The sequence below is a fragment of the Panthera leo genome, chromosome C1 (genome assembly GCF_018350215.1).
Source record: "Panthera leo isolate Ple1 chromosome C1, P.leo_Ple1_pat1.1, whole genome shotgun sequence".
Taxonomy (NCBI): domain Eukaryota; kingdom Metazoa; phylum Chordata; class Mammalia; order Carnivora; family Felidae; genus Panthera; species Panthera leo.
The window spans coordinates 105,177,529-105,192,630 of NC_056686.1; the positions used below are offsets into that span (position 1 = coordinate 105,177,529).

Consider the following 15,102-nt stretch of genomic DNA (forward strand, 5'->3'; position numbering starts at 1 on the left):
CTCCTGTGGATATATATAGATGGTAATTGTAAGGTATTATATACTTGTGATTTTCCATAATGTTTCTTAGAGTATTTTCTGAAGGTTTAATTCTCCCTGGAGTGTACTTAGGTTATAGGCTTCTGTAATTAGCTAAAAATTAAACAAAATCAGTATAATAAGAGTGCATTTCTAGACTAATAAACTACTTGTTTCCTTTTCTCTAAAGTATCCCGGTTAATAAGGAATAGTCTAGGCATTTGTTACCTTTTTACCAGTGTTAAAATACATTAAGAGGAAGGTGTTAATTTCATGAGCCTAAACAGCCAGCTTGAAGAGCAGTTTCAGAAGATCCAGGTTATAATATGGGCTTGCTAAGCATTCATGGATTTTATAAGCAGTATCTAATTTAATTTTTTTTAATTTTTTTTAAATGTAATCTCTGCACACAACATGGGTCTCAAACTCACAACCCCGAGATCCAGTCACATGATCTACCAGCTGAGCCAGCCAGGTGCAGGCATTACCTAATTTGAACAATTTGATGAGCCAATGTCCTCTATGCTGGGGTGATTAATTCATAGCTTTAGAGGTCAGCAGATTGTTAGCACTTCACAAAAAGGAAGAAAAGGAAACCTATGAGATTAGCATTTCTATAAATAGACCTGAAAAGAGCAATGTGAATTAAATCCAGTCAGGCAGAAAGGCTGAATATATAAGAAAGGCAAAGAAGCAACATAGGCTTAAAATAAAGAACTTAACACGAAGAAAGGAATAGATCTCTGGCCAAAGTGGCCAAAGATAGATAACTCTTGAAAGATGTACTTTGAGATGATACAGACTTATTGCTATTTGACAGTAGCTTATTGCTATTCACATGCCATTGCTAAAATTTTAGCACTCTTCATCTCATCAGTCTTTTTGCTTTGTTTTACGGTGGCAACAGACTTCTATTCCAACCAATTAAATTTTTACCCCAAATTTCTCACTAACTTTCTAGCTTCTGCCCTTTTCCTAAGAATTCTTTTGAATTTGCCTATCCCTTACCTTTACCCCAATGCAGAATGTTCCTGTTTATCCATTTTTTTTTTTTTACCTTCTTCTAAGCCTTGCTTAACATCATGTCCTTTGGAGAATCTCACCTGGTAACTCCACCTGACTTAAATCCATTAGCACTTATTTAATTGGTGGTATGTTTATTTGCCTGTTAGTATATTAAGTTCTTAATTAATATTCTTTACTCCTATTGGCCACCCAGATTCTCTCTCCAAGGACAGGAACCATAGACTGTACCTCTTGTTCATTTGTGTCTCTCAATGATTTAGGACTCTGCACACGGTTGATACTCAATGAGTATTATTTTCCCACAGCTTGGAACATCACCCCTCCACCTTGCAGCCCAGTATGGTCATTATTCCACAGCAGAAGTGCTCCTTCGAGCAGGCGTTAGCAGGGATGCCCGGACCAAAGTGGACAGGACCCCCTTGCACATGGCTGCAGCTGACGGACATGCCCACATCGTGGAACTGCTTGTTAGGGTAATAGTGGTGGATCTATATTGTAAAAAAGATATCCACCTCCCTGTCTTCTTACTTGAATGGGTGGTAGGAAACTAGGCTGGGAGAGATTAAGTTTAGGACAGTTCATAGCACAGACTTGCATCTCTTTCAAGAGTCGTCATGGCTATGAGGATCGGGTTTCCTAATCTTTTACAGGCTAAGCAGACTTTATTGATTTTTCTTCATTCCCTTCTGCAGGTGTTCTCTTTACTTATGCCTGTTTTTCTAGGCGCTCAGCTCTCTGTTAATAAATGCAACAAAAAATCTGCTCTTTTCTCCTTCCTTTCCCATCTGTTATAATTTCCCAGTTGTCCTTAGAAGACCTACTCATTGAAGACATTATGTCTGTCATCATTCAGGAGAATTTGAAGAATGCTTTTCCCTTTGATATTTCTTAAACGTGATCTAAATTTGAATATGTGTAATCTCCATGGAAATCCTCTCTATTTGGGTTTTGGGATCTTGCACCTGTGCTACTGTAACCAGTGTCTGTTTGAAACAATTACTATTGTGTGACAGAACGGTGCAGATGTGAATGCCAAGGACATGCTAAAGATGACCGCTTTACATTGGGCCACAGAGCACCACCATCGAGACGTTGTGGAGCTGCTTATCAAGTATGGAGCTGACGTGCATGCTTTCAGCAAGTTTGATAAATCTGCCTTTGACATAGCCCTGGAGAAAAAGAATGCCGAGATTCTGGTCATCCTTCAGGTCTGGTTCTTTTTATACCCCTAGAGTATATTGTAACTCAAGTTAAGGATTTTTTGTAGGAGCTGACTCAAAATTGAATTTTCTATATCTTATCAAGATAGTACATCTGATATGTCTCAATCTTGTGACTCACTGTCGTTAGTATTTTTTTTAACCTTTATTTATTTAAAAATTTTTTTTAATGTTTATTTATTTTTACGAGAGAGAGAGCACGAGCAGGGGAGGGGCAGAGAGAGAGGGAGACACAGAATCTGAAGCAGGCTCCAGGCTCTGAGCTGTCAGCACAGAGCCTGACGCAGCGTTCAAACTCACAAACTGCAAGATCATGACCTGAGCTGAAGTCAGACACTTAACTGACTGAGCCACCTAGGCGCTCCGGTATTTCTTTTTTTTTAATGTTTGTTTATTTTTGAGAGAGAGAGAGATAGAGCACGAGGTGAGGAGGGACAGAGAGAGAGAGAGAGACAGACAGACAGAATCCAAAGCAGGCTCCAGGCTCCGAGCTGTCAGCACAGAACCCAACGTGGGACTTGAGCTCACAAATCATGAGATCAGGACCTGAGCCAAAGTTGGACTCTTAACCAACTGAGCCACCCAGGCACTCCAAAAGTTTATGATTTAGGGGTGCCTGGATGGCTCAATTGGTTAAGCATCAGACTCTTTTTTTTTTTTTTTTTTAAGTTTATTTATTTATTTTGAGAGAGAGAGAGAGAAAGCATGAGCAGGGGAGGGGCAGAGAGAGAGGGAGAGAGAGAGAATTCTAAGCAGACTCCATACCGTCAGTGCAGAGCCCAGTGTGGGACTCGAATTCACAAACCCTGAGATCATAACCTGAACTGAAGTCACTTAACCAACTGAACCAACCAGGTACTCTGTTATTGGTATCTTAAAAAAAAGTGGCATTCTATATAGCCCTGAATTATTCACGGTGATTGAAGAGTAGTGTTATGGCTAGTATAAAAACAAGATTTCTTTGGTTTTAGAGTGTTTTTTTTCTCCATGAAAATTTCCCTTTCTAATTGAGCTTGACTTGGGACTAAAAGCCTCTTTATGTTTTCTGAATGTACATCAACTGATACGAGGCAGTACATAGCTCTAACGCATATTGAGTCATAAGGAAGCCATCTCAGAATTAAAAAGGAGCTGTGATTATTTCACCCCTTAATTTCTTAATCCAGCACTTGTATATCAAGGAGTAATAGGATGAAGGATACAAAGGTTGATAAGACATGCCTGCCCTTGGAGTATTTACAGTGTGATGAAGGTAAGGACAAGAAATCAAGCATTACAATATTACATTGATACATTGGTATTTATCGAGCATTGCAGGGCCTCAGAAGAGGGAGTATGAATGATGCTTAATGCAAAGATTAAAGTGTATATAGAGGGGCGCCTGGCAGATTCACTCGGAAGATCATGTCACTCTTGATCTTGGGGTCATGAGTTTGAGCTCCACACTGAGTGTGCAGAGATTACTGGGGAAAAAAAAAAAAAAAAAAAAAAAAAAAAAAATATATATATATATATATATATATATATATATATGTATGTAGAACATGAACTGAGTTTTAAAGAAGTAGGCAGAGAAGTAAGAAAATTATATTCTAGGCTAGAAAAAGAGCAAGCCAATGACATAGAGGTATGAAAGGATATGGGATGTTCAAGAAAGCATATGTTTTGTGACTAGAGATTGAGCAAGGGAAATGGAGTTTGGGAGTGGAAGGAGCTAAGGCTTAAGGGTTAGGCAGAGTTTTGAGTGTAGGGCTGTTACATGCAAAGGGGTTTAGACTATTTTGTGGGTAATGGGGATCCAATAGAAGCTTTTAAATAGAAAATTGAGATTTCTTTCTTTCTTTTTTTTTTTTTTTTTAAGTAAGCTTTACGTCCAACGTGGGGCTTGAACACAGGACCGTGAGATTAATAGGATTCCCATGCTTTACCAACTGAGCCAGCCAGGCACCCCCATTTTTTAAAATTTTTAAATATTTTATTTATTTTTTAAGCTGAGGTGTTTTTTTTTTTTTAAGTTTATTTATTTTGAGAGAGAGAGAGAGTGAGCGGGGGAGAGGCAGACAGAGAGGGAGAGAGAGAGAATCCCACTGTTAGTGTGGAGCCTGATGTGGAGCTTGAACTCATGAAAGTATGAGATCATGACCTCAGCGGAAATCAAGAGTCAGTTGCTCAACTGACTGAGCCACCCAGGTGCTCCTGTGAATTTTTTTTTTTTTTTTAAAGATGATCATTTGGAGTGTGGTACACAGACCTGAGAGAAAAGATACTCAATGTGACTTTCATTAGGCCAGGGAAGGGCCAGTAGGGGCTTGAATTAAGGAAACAATAGTGGAGTATAGAAGAAGAAGCAGATTCAAGAAGGAATTTAACAGTAAGCAGAGAATGGATAATCTGTTTCACCTGAAGCTATTGGTCATAGGGATAATTATATGTAAAAAATAGCCATTTCTGTTGCATTTTCAGGGGTCTGTTTTTCCTGGCAGATGGTTCCCTATAGACTGGTTGTACTCTTCAACTTTAATTCCTTATTTAGAGCTCTTTCATAACTGGACTTTTGAAGTAGATACTATGCTTGTAGAAAACTGCTTCTGAAAGTTAGAAAATTAGATAAGCATCTTTACACCTAAATTGTACAAATACCCCTGGAAGCAAAAGTGCAGGTATGGCACTAGACTTTAAAATCTGGCACTCATTTATTTGCTTGTTATATATTCTCTTAGGAATTTCTTCACTGGCAGAGTGGAACAAGTAGTTGGACAAAACTCTGGAGAATATTGTTCTCTGTAGATTTGCTGTAGGGATCTCTTGCTAGCGCATTGACTTGTACATAATTAATTGATCGTAGAGTTTTAGAGCTGCAAATTACTTTTTAGGCCACTTCCCTCATTTTCCATATAAAAAACAAGATCCAGACAGGTAAAGTGAATTGTCTAGAAGTTTTTACAAGTAATACACTTTTTTGCAAATAATAACACTTCTTTTTTAAAAATTAGAAATAAACTTGGGAAAGCAACCTAACATCTTTGTTGCCCTGGTCTGGAAAAACAAAACAAAACCAGTAGTCTTAATGAGAACTTTGAGCTCCCTGGGACATTGTGTGCCACAACTAGTTCTGCTCCACAGGGCACTGGGGTGCAGCGGCTGCTCAGTGACTGTATAACTAAAGCTAACGAGCTCTGACTTTGAACTATCCTGACTTGCTTTGTAGGAAGCGATGCAGAATCAGGTGAATGCTCATCCCGAGAGAGCCAACCCTGTGACTGTGGCCACCCCATTCATCTTCACATCTGGAGAAGTTGTCAACCTCGCCAGCCTTGTTTCTTCAACCAACACCAAAACAACCTCAGGTAATATCTTGATAACATGGCATTTATTTTAGACTTGAAATTAACACAGCCCCTGTTTTTCCTATGAGATGAATGGATAGCCTGTCCTTTGTTGAAATATGTAACAAATAGAAGATTTATAATAAATTTTAAAGCTAATGCACTTTTTCTTTCTTGGGGAAGGGAAGATCATACACAGGGATTATACATGACTGCTTACTGTATTAAAAGTAAAATAGTTTAGGGGCGCCTGGGTGGCGCAGTCGGTTAAGCGTCCGACTTCAGCCAGGTCACGATCTCGCGGTCCGTGAGTTCGAGCCCCGCGTCAGGCTCTGGGCTGATGGCTCGGAGCCTGGAGCCTGTTTCCGATTCTGTGTCTCCCTCTCTCTCTGCCCCTCCCCCGTTCATGCTCTGTCTCTCTCTGTCCCAAAAATAAATAAAAAACGTTGAAAAAAAAATTAAAAAAAAAAAATAAAAGTAAAATAGTTTACAGATTAATCTGTGGAAGGGTTATATGTAACCACAAAATGAAAATATAAGGGTATTTCAGCATGGTACCATTAGGGAAAACAGTTAAGTACCATAGTCTAAAATGTGACAAATAAACCAGAATAAACATAAATAGGTGTTGGAGTGCTGCTATAAAAGAGGTACATGTGATTATTTGAATAAAGTGTAAGAGCTTCGATTTGCAATCTTGGGAACATATGTAACAACAAAATAGAGAAAAGCATCTTTTGAGATCCTTATGTTTTTAACAAAAACATCTATCTAAAACAAATAGGGGTGCCTGGGTAGTTCAGTTGGTTAAGTGTCTGACTCTTGATTTTGGCTCAGGTCGTGATCTCACGGTTCATGAGTTCAAGCCCCACATCGGTTTCTGCACCTACAGTACAGAGCCTGCTTGGGATTCTCTGTCTCTCCTGCTCTCTCTGCCCCTCCCCCACTTGCTCTTTCCAAAACCAAATATAAATAAACATTTTTAAAAAGACAAATCAATTTGAGGGGTGTCTGGATGGCTCAGTCGGTTGTGTCCAACTTCGGCTCAGGTCATGATCTCACGGTTCGTGAGTTTGAGCCCTGCATCAGGCTCTGTGCTGACAGCTCAGAGCCGGGAGCCTGCTTTGAATTCTGTTTCTCCCTCTCTCTCTGCCCCTCCCCTGCTCTGTCTCTATCTCTCTCTCTTTCAAAAATAAACATTAAAAAAATAAAAATAAAAAGCAATTTGAGCTATTTTCAACATTTCCTTACATATATTTGTTTTACAGTGAGGGGACTTGTGTCTTCATTTAAATAAATTTTCCAACTGACTTGGTTTGTTTTTCTGTTTCTGACTTTCATTTAAAAATAAGACATTGCGGGGTGCCAGGGTGTCTCAGTCAGTAAAGCATCCAACTTTGGTTCAGGTCATGATCTCATGGTTTGTGGGTTTGAGCCCTACATCGGGCTCTGTGCTAACAGCTCAGAGCCTGGGGTCTGCTTCAGATTCTGTGTCTCCCTCTCTCTCTGCCCCTCCCCTACTTACTCTCTCTCTCTCTCTCTCTCTCTCTCTCTTTCTCTCAAAAATAAATAAACATTTTTAAAATTAAAAAAAAAGGACATTGTATTCCTAGCTAAGTTTATATAATATCAAAGGAAGACCGTGAATGAAGTATTATTATGGAAAGGCAGTGTGGCAAAAAGAAACAAGCATATACATGATATGCATAGAATTTTACATTTAGAACTGCATTCAAATACTGATTTATTGACTACATGCTTGACCTTGGGAAAACCTTTGTCTAAGCCTTCTTTACTTATCTACAAAATTGGGATATAATAATACATACTTTATGAGGTGGTTGTGAGACTTCGAGTGAGATTTGTATTTCCATTTTATAGCAGGACTTCAGTAATAGTATTAAATGAAAATGTAACTTCTCAATGAAAGTTAATTCAGTTATGCCCTCAGGGGGGCAGTAGAGACCTTCATTTTGTAGGCCATCGACTATCATTTAAAATCACTGTGCTTTTCTTTCAGCCGGATGATTCAAAAGGTTTAGCTTAAAAATAAGTATACATATAATCAGAATATTCACAGCTTTTTGGATTTGTTGTGGTTCAGGCCACAGTGATTAGAACAAATGCCTTTATAATCCAAAAGTCTTTAGAAGCTGGTAAAGTTAGGGGTGCCTGGGTGGCTCAGTCAGGTAAGGCTCAGATCATGATCTCACGTTTCATGGGTTCAAGCCCCGCATCGGGCTCCGTGCTGATGATGTGGAGCCTGCTTGAGATTCTCTCTTTCTCTCTCTCCCCCTCTCTCTGCCCCTCCTCTGCTCTCTCTCTGTCTCGAAATAAATAAATAAACTTTAAAAAAAATTAAAAAAAAGAAGCTAGTTAAGTTATATGTTCACAAATATGTGAAAGGAACTAGAGTTGGTAATCTAATTATTGAAATTCTTCAGACCCTGACCTGAAATGATAAGCAAAGTTGAAGACATTTAGAATAGAGCTTCTTAGCCTTGTTTCCCATGGGCCTCTATTGTGTTCGTCATGTTGCTTTTAGCAGACCTATCGTTTCTCTCTTCTGTATGTTGCTGACCACAAATTGAGATTGCTAAACCGTTACATAATAGACCTGATCTCTCCAGTGTCGTCTTACGCATGAAACAATTCTACCTAGCTCTTCCCCTTCAGGGGAGATAATCAGTGCAGATAAAAGAGATGAGAAAAGTTATAAGACAAATTCAGGTTGTATTACTCAACTGGGTTAAAGGATTTTCTTTTCCCGAATGGTGGGTGGCTTCTTATTTCCCATCGTCCAGTGATATTTTTTTCATCCAGTAATATTTTTAAGAATTAACTGAAAGGGAGGGGCTACCACACATACACAAGAAGAATTAACTGACATTATCCTAAAATTATCATTTTGATGGATATTTTTGATAAAATTCAGATTATAAAGCTTGCTTTCATTTTTCCATTTGTGACTAAAGATATCACTGATCATCAGTGCTACCATCAAACTGCAGCCATTCAAAAAGGCAGCTAGACTAAATTAAACATTAACCAGGGCAAAACAAAGTTATGGAGATGAATTTCCTATTTCTGTAGGATCATAAGATGCTCTCCAAAGTCAAATATAAATATCTTGTATTAGTTCATAAGGAGTACAGGCTTTGGAATGTAATGAATTGCATTCTAATCTGGGCTCTGACATTTACTACCTGTGTGATGTGGGCAAGTTATGTAGTTTTTCTGGATCTAGTTTTCACCAACTCATTGAAATTGCCTAGCTTACCATAGCACACTCCCCTAAGTGGTGACATAGAGTTTGTCGAAGCCACATTCTGAATTGGTAACAAGAGTCTTCACTGATAATGTCATTTCATTTCAAAACAACAGCATCCATGCACATTTTACTTTATTTGATGTTGGGTCTTATATTGAGGAGAAGGAAGCAATATTGTTTAACAGTAAAGTACCTTGTTTTTCTAGAATTCACTGGGATAAGTCTGAGGAGATCATTGGTATCATCTCTTTTCAGTTTCAACTGTGCATGTCAGAATACTAAACCCAATTTCTCACAAATGTTCTTTCTTCATTTTGCTGTTGAGTGGAGTTAGGTGAGTTAGTAATCAAAGGGAGAACACCCTTAGCCTGGTATCATCATGTACTGAAAAGTATATAATACTTTCTCAAAAGTAGTTTTACCTAGCTCTTCTACTTTAGCTGAGTGACCTATCTGAGGTTTGGCCTACTTGAACTTTAATTATAACAGCTGTGTGTGTGTGTGTGTGTGTGTGTGTGTGTGTGTGTGTCTGTGTGTCTGTGTGTTTTAACTGTGGTAAAATAATAACAACTTTGTTTTTGGATTGCTAGTAACTTATTGCCATATACATTCTACCCTCCTCGAGGGAGATATATATATACACACACACAGTAAAACCTTGGTTTGCAAGCATAATTTGTTCCCTAAACACGCTTATAATCCAAAGCACTTGTATATCAAAGTGAATTTCCCCATAAGAAATATTGGAGGGGCGCCTGGGTGGCTCAGTCGGTTAAGTGTCCGACTTCAGCTCAGGTCATGATTTTGCGGTTCATGGGTTCAAGCCCCATGTCAGGCTCTGTGCTGACAGCTCAGAGCCTGGAGCCTGCTTTGGATGCTGTGTCTCCCTCTCTCTCTGCCCCTCCCTTGCTCATGCTCTGTCTTTCTCTATCTCTCAAAAATAAACATTAAAAAAAAACGAAAAACAAAACTGGAAACTCAGATGATTCATTCTACAACCCCAAAATATGCATATAAAAATTATTATAATACTGTAATACAAATTAATAAAGAAAATATTTATATATTTTATCAATAAAATAATATAAACAGATAAAATAATATAAACAATAGTATTTATAAAATATTAATAAAACAAAATATAAAGAAGAATAAACACATTAACCTGCACTTCCCTTTGAAAATCTTCATGGCTGGTGTGAGGGAGACAAGAGAGAGAAGAGGTTATTTTGTAGGACGAAATCACTATCACTATCACTAATGGAATCACTGCTTTCCGTTGGCTCAGTGGAATCTTTTCCTGCATGAGGGCCATTGTATATGTTTGCACAGATGTTGACAACAATACAGTATTCATAAACTCTTCGTTACTGTATTTAATGTAACTGGCAATAAGGCAGCAGAGGAAAAGGTCCATATCTGCAGGCAGCCTGACCTAGAATGAAGCAAAGCATTCCTAAGCTTACTCTTGTACGAAAAAGCAAAGGACTGTCTATAAGTGCTTGGAAGTGACAAAAAATACACTAGTGCCAGTTGTGGGCACCTTCCAACATTCTGAAATATCATTGATTTCTGCCAAATACTGCCCCTGAGACCAAGCATCCAAGCATGGGAGACAATCACCCACAATGCTGCTGTGAGAAAGAGAGGAGAGAGGAGACCCATTGGCTCAGTTGTGATCATGTGATGTTTGGTGTCACATACTACTCGTATTGCAAGACATCACTTGTTTATCAAGTGAAAATTTATTAGATATGTTTGCTGGTCTTGTGGAACACTCACAGAACAACTTACAATTCTAGGTGTTACTGTATATATATCTAAAAATTGTTCCTTGTGTCATTGGTGAGGTTTTTTTTTTTTTTTAATATTTATTTATTTTTGAGAGAGAGACAGAGACAGAGAGAGACAGAGTGCAAGTGGGGGAGGAGGAGAGAGAGACAGAGACAGAATCCAAAGTAGGCTCCAGGCTCTGAGCTGTCAGCACAGAACTCAACGTGGGGCTCGAACTCACGAACCATGAGATCATGACCTGAGCCAAAGTCAGATGCTTAACCAACTGAGCAACCCGGGCACCCCCTCATCTGTGACTTCTTATGTCAGTGTTTGGTATGATAAGTTGAGTGATGGGAAAAGCATGAATTTAGTAGGAACATTAGAGAATATAGCTGGATCTTGCTCTGCATGAAGTCATGGGATAGACATAGATTCCTTTCTGGAGGTCAGGCACTCTGTGTTCCACTCAGACTGTTTGGTTCCCTGCATATTTTATCAAAGAATTAGAATAAAACAGGGTTATCATCACTATCTCCACCCTAATCAACCACTGCCACCGTCGTCATCCAAAAGCTTTGAGTAAGATCATTTGTAGCTGGGGCGCCCAGCTAGCTCAGTCGGTAGAGCATGCAACTCTTGATCTCAGGGTTATGAGTTTTTGCCCCAAATTGGATGCAGAGATTACTAAAAAAATAAATAAACTTAAAAGAAGATAGTTTGGGGGCATCTGGGTGCCTCAGTCAGTTAAGTGTCTGATGCTTGACCTTAGTTTAGGTTTTGATCTCAGGGTGATGAGTTCAAGCCCCGCACTGGACTCAGTGCTGGACATGGAGCCTACTCAAAAAGAAGATAATTTGTAGCTATTAAGAGTACTATACAAGAAATCCACCTTTTTTTTTTTTTTAATTTTAACGTTTATTTATTTTTGAGAGACAGAGCACAAGGAGGAGAGGGAGACACAGAATCCAAAGCAGGCTCCAGGCTCTGAGCTGTCAGTATAGAGCCCGATGCAGGGCTCGAACCCACAAATCGTGAGATCATGACCTGAGCCGAAGTTGGTCGCCCAACCTACTGAGCCACCCAGGTGCCCCAGAAATCCACCTTTTTAAGGCAAATCTTCTGAAATTTAAATTTATAAACCAGTTAAATTACCTACATTAATCATATCAGGAAAGGATCCTTTGCTCTGTGGAAGGATTTATTACAAAGAGTGTTAAATAGGAATTTCTTTATTTTATAGTTAACTGGCATTTTGATAGACAAAAGGCTGGAAAGAATCTTTAAGCATAGGTACTGAGAAAACATAAAAATCAAGAGTACATTGAAGGGGCACCTGGGTGGCTCAGTCAGTTGAGTGTCCAACTTTGGTCACGATCTCATGATTTGTGAGTTTGACCCCCACATCGGGCTCGCTGCTGTCAGGACAGAGCCCACTTTAGATACTTGTCTCCCTCTCTTTCTTCCCCTCCTCTGTTTGCACTCTTTCAAAAATAAATAAAACATTAAAAAACATTATTTAAAAAGTATTGGGACTCCTAGCTGGCTCATTCAGTAGAGCATGTGACTGTTGGTCTCGGGGTTGCAAGTTCCATCCCCACATTGGGTGTAGAGATTACTTAAAATCTTAAAGAAAATTAAGAGTACATTTAAAAAGTGGGTAAGTGTATCTGGGTCACCTAGGTGGCTCAGTCCATTGAGCATCTGACTCTTGCTTTTGGCTCAGGTCATGATCTCATGGTTCGTGAGATTGAGCCCCACATCAGGCTCTGCGCTGACAGTGAGAGCCTGCTTGGGATTCTCTCCCTACCCCTCTCCCACTCTCTTTCTCAAAATAAATAAATATTTTTTAAATAAAACAATCAGAGCCCAGTTAGGAGACTAAACTACATGGCAAGTTGTATAATTTTTTTATAATATATAACATAATTTGAATATATCTAAATGTATGTATAACTTACAAAAATTATTAATAATAGTGGTTGACTACTAAGATATGAGGAGAACTCTAAAGAATACCAGAATAGCCAATTTAGGGAGCAGACACTCCTTCTGTATGACAAAACGTAGTTTCATGCTAATTGTCAAGAAATATTGATAAGGGTCCAGCTTAAGTATGACAAGGCAAGGCAAAACAGGGTGGATTTGGAGCTGAGAAGCAATAAATTCACAACTGACACAAAAGTATCTTTGAAGTTATAATGAAAGACAGTGAAATGCAATTTATTTTATAAAAGTTAGATTTATGCAAAACTGTGAAGTCATACTTTTTTTTAATGTTTATTTTTTAACATAAACATGAGCCAGGGAGGGGCAGAGAGAGAGAGAATCCCAAGAAGGCCCCGTGCTGTCAGCACAGAGCCCGATGTGTGTCTTGATCATGACCTGAGCCATAGTCAAGAGTTGGATGCTCAACAGACTGAGCCACCCAGGCACCTCAGTAATAGTTTTGGTAAATAAAGTTAGGCATGGCTGTTGCCCGGTCTAATGCACTTTCTTCCTGGAGCGTAGTTTTAAGAATAGCACACAGAAATAAGAATACAAGGTTATAAACATAGTTGTTTTTTTAAGTGCATCATGAGATAAGTAAGTAATTGTTTTTAGCACAAACTGGTCGTACTACTGTTTGACATTCAGTAAGTGAAGTGTCAGGTTTTTAACTGTTCCTGCAGTAGAGGTCAGTGCTATGCTTTCTCACCTGTCTAGCTGATGGATAGATGCAGTGTGGTTAAGTAAAGCCCAGGCAGAGCCTCTTCCCACAGCAGCAATAGTTTAGGGTAAGTCATACTCTGTGTCCTTACCACCTGCTGCCAAGCAGAGCTCTGTACAGCCAGCCGAGTGAGTGGGCGGCACTCTTGGGCTGCCGGCTACTAACGCTCAGCACTGGCAGTGCCAAGAGAATGAGCAAATGTGGGGAATGTAGTGGCCCTGTACCAAGCATATTACCTTAATCCCCTTTAAAGGAAAAACTTTTCTAAACCTTCCAAACTGTTAATACCACAATCATTGGTTTATATCAGTTTGTATGGGAGAGCAAAAGGAAGGAAAAGCTGAGGTTTTGATTTAATAAAAGCCATTTTTTAAAATGTTTATTTATTTTGAGAGAGAGAGAGAGAGAGAGAAAGCAGGAAAGGGACAGAGAGAGGGAGAGAGAGAATCCCAAGCAGGCACCACACTGTCAGCACAGAGCCCAACCCGGGGCTCGAACCCACAAACCTTGAGTTTATGACCTGAGCTGAAACCAAGAGTCAGATGCTTAACCAACTGAGCCACCCGGGTACCCCAGATAATAAAAGCCATTTTTAGTTCATCTCCATTTATTTTCTACACCAGACCTCATTTGCCTTTTTTACCAAAATAGGTGACCCCCATGCCTCCTCAACAGCACACTTGGCAAATTCCACCACCTCGGTGCTGGCCACCCTTGCAGCTCTTGCTGAGGCCTCAGCCCCCCTCTCCAACTCCCACAGAGCCACAGGTAGGTAAGGGATATCTGCTGGGCAAATCACCATTTCTTCTTTGTTTCTAAATTTATTCATTGATTTTGGGAGAGAGAGGGAGGGGCATCAAGGGAGGGGGAAAGATAATCCCAAGCAAGCCCTGTGCTGTCAGCACAGAGCCTAACAAGAGGCTCGATCTCATGAACTGTGAGATCATGACTTAAGCTGAAACCAAGAATCGGACACTTAACTGACCAAGCCACCCAGACACCCTGAATCACCATTTCTTCTTTTTGTTTTCACATTTCCAGCAGATTTAATTTGCATGAAGTATAATTAGATAAATCTAGGAAAGAGGCATGTAGAGTCATTGAGCATCAGAAAGAAAAATGACTAAGCAGTATAATCAGATGGCTGAATAATCTTATAGAATGTCTAAGTTAATTTCTTTGTATTTTTGCAGTTTCAAGTTTGTTTGCCCTGACTCCAGTTGCTTCAGATTGAAGTGTTTAGTCTTCTATTAGAAGATTATTTGGGAAATACTTTATGTTATGTTTTGACTGATGCTATCATAGGATGATTCAAAATAGCAGCTTCGATATGTTGTATTTATAAAAGTGTCAAAATACATAGGACTGCTACCTCTCTCGTCATATCCTGGGTACTTCAGGGTGGCTTCCTTTTATTTTCACTGGAGATCATATTTTGGCACTTCTTTTTTTTTTTAATTGTTTTTAATGTTTACTTATTTTTGGGAGAGAGAGAGAGAGACAGAGCATGAGTGGGGAGGGGCAGAGAGAGAGGGAGACACAGAATCTGAAGCTCTGTGTCAGCACAAAGCCCAATGCAGGGCTCGAACTCAAACTGTGGGATCATGACCTGAGCCGAAGTCATATGCTTAACTGACTGAGCCACCGAGACACCCCCATATTTTGGCATTTCTAATAGAGTTGGGGCGACATACGCTGTATAGTGCCCTTCTGATATTTAAAATAAAGAGGTTTCAAGTCACTTAGTGGGAGCCAGTA

At 39.4% G+C, this 15,102-nt stretch overlaps 1 protein-coding gene across 6 annotated transcripts in view; it reads left to right on the forward strand.

Moving 5' to 3' along the window:
- The window catches only part of GABPB2 (GA binding protein transcription factor subunit beta 2), a 35,302-nt gene that overhangs the window by 6,586 nt on the left and 13,614 nt on the right, over positions 1-15,102 (forward strand). For 3 of the 6 annotated variants that reach the window (XM_042953922.1, XM_042953921.1, XM_042953923.1), the window contains exons 3-6: positions 1,350-1,517; positions 2,058-2,252; positions 5,473-5,611; positions 13,996-14,112. In XM_042953922.1, coding sequence (XP_042809856.1) covers positions 1,350-1,517; positions 2,058-2,252; positions 5,473-5,611; positions 13,996-14,112 — 619 coding nt within the window. The remainder of the gene's footprint in view (positions 1-1,349; positions 1,518-2,057; positions 2,253-5,472; positions 5,612-13,995; positions 14,113-15,102) is intronic. The other 3 variants (XM_042953925.1, XM_042953924.1, XM_042953926.1) reach the window with 3 other exon arrangements.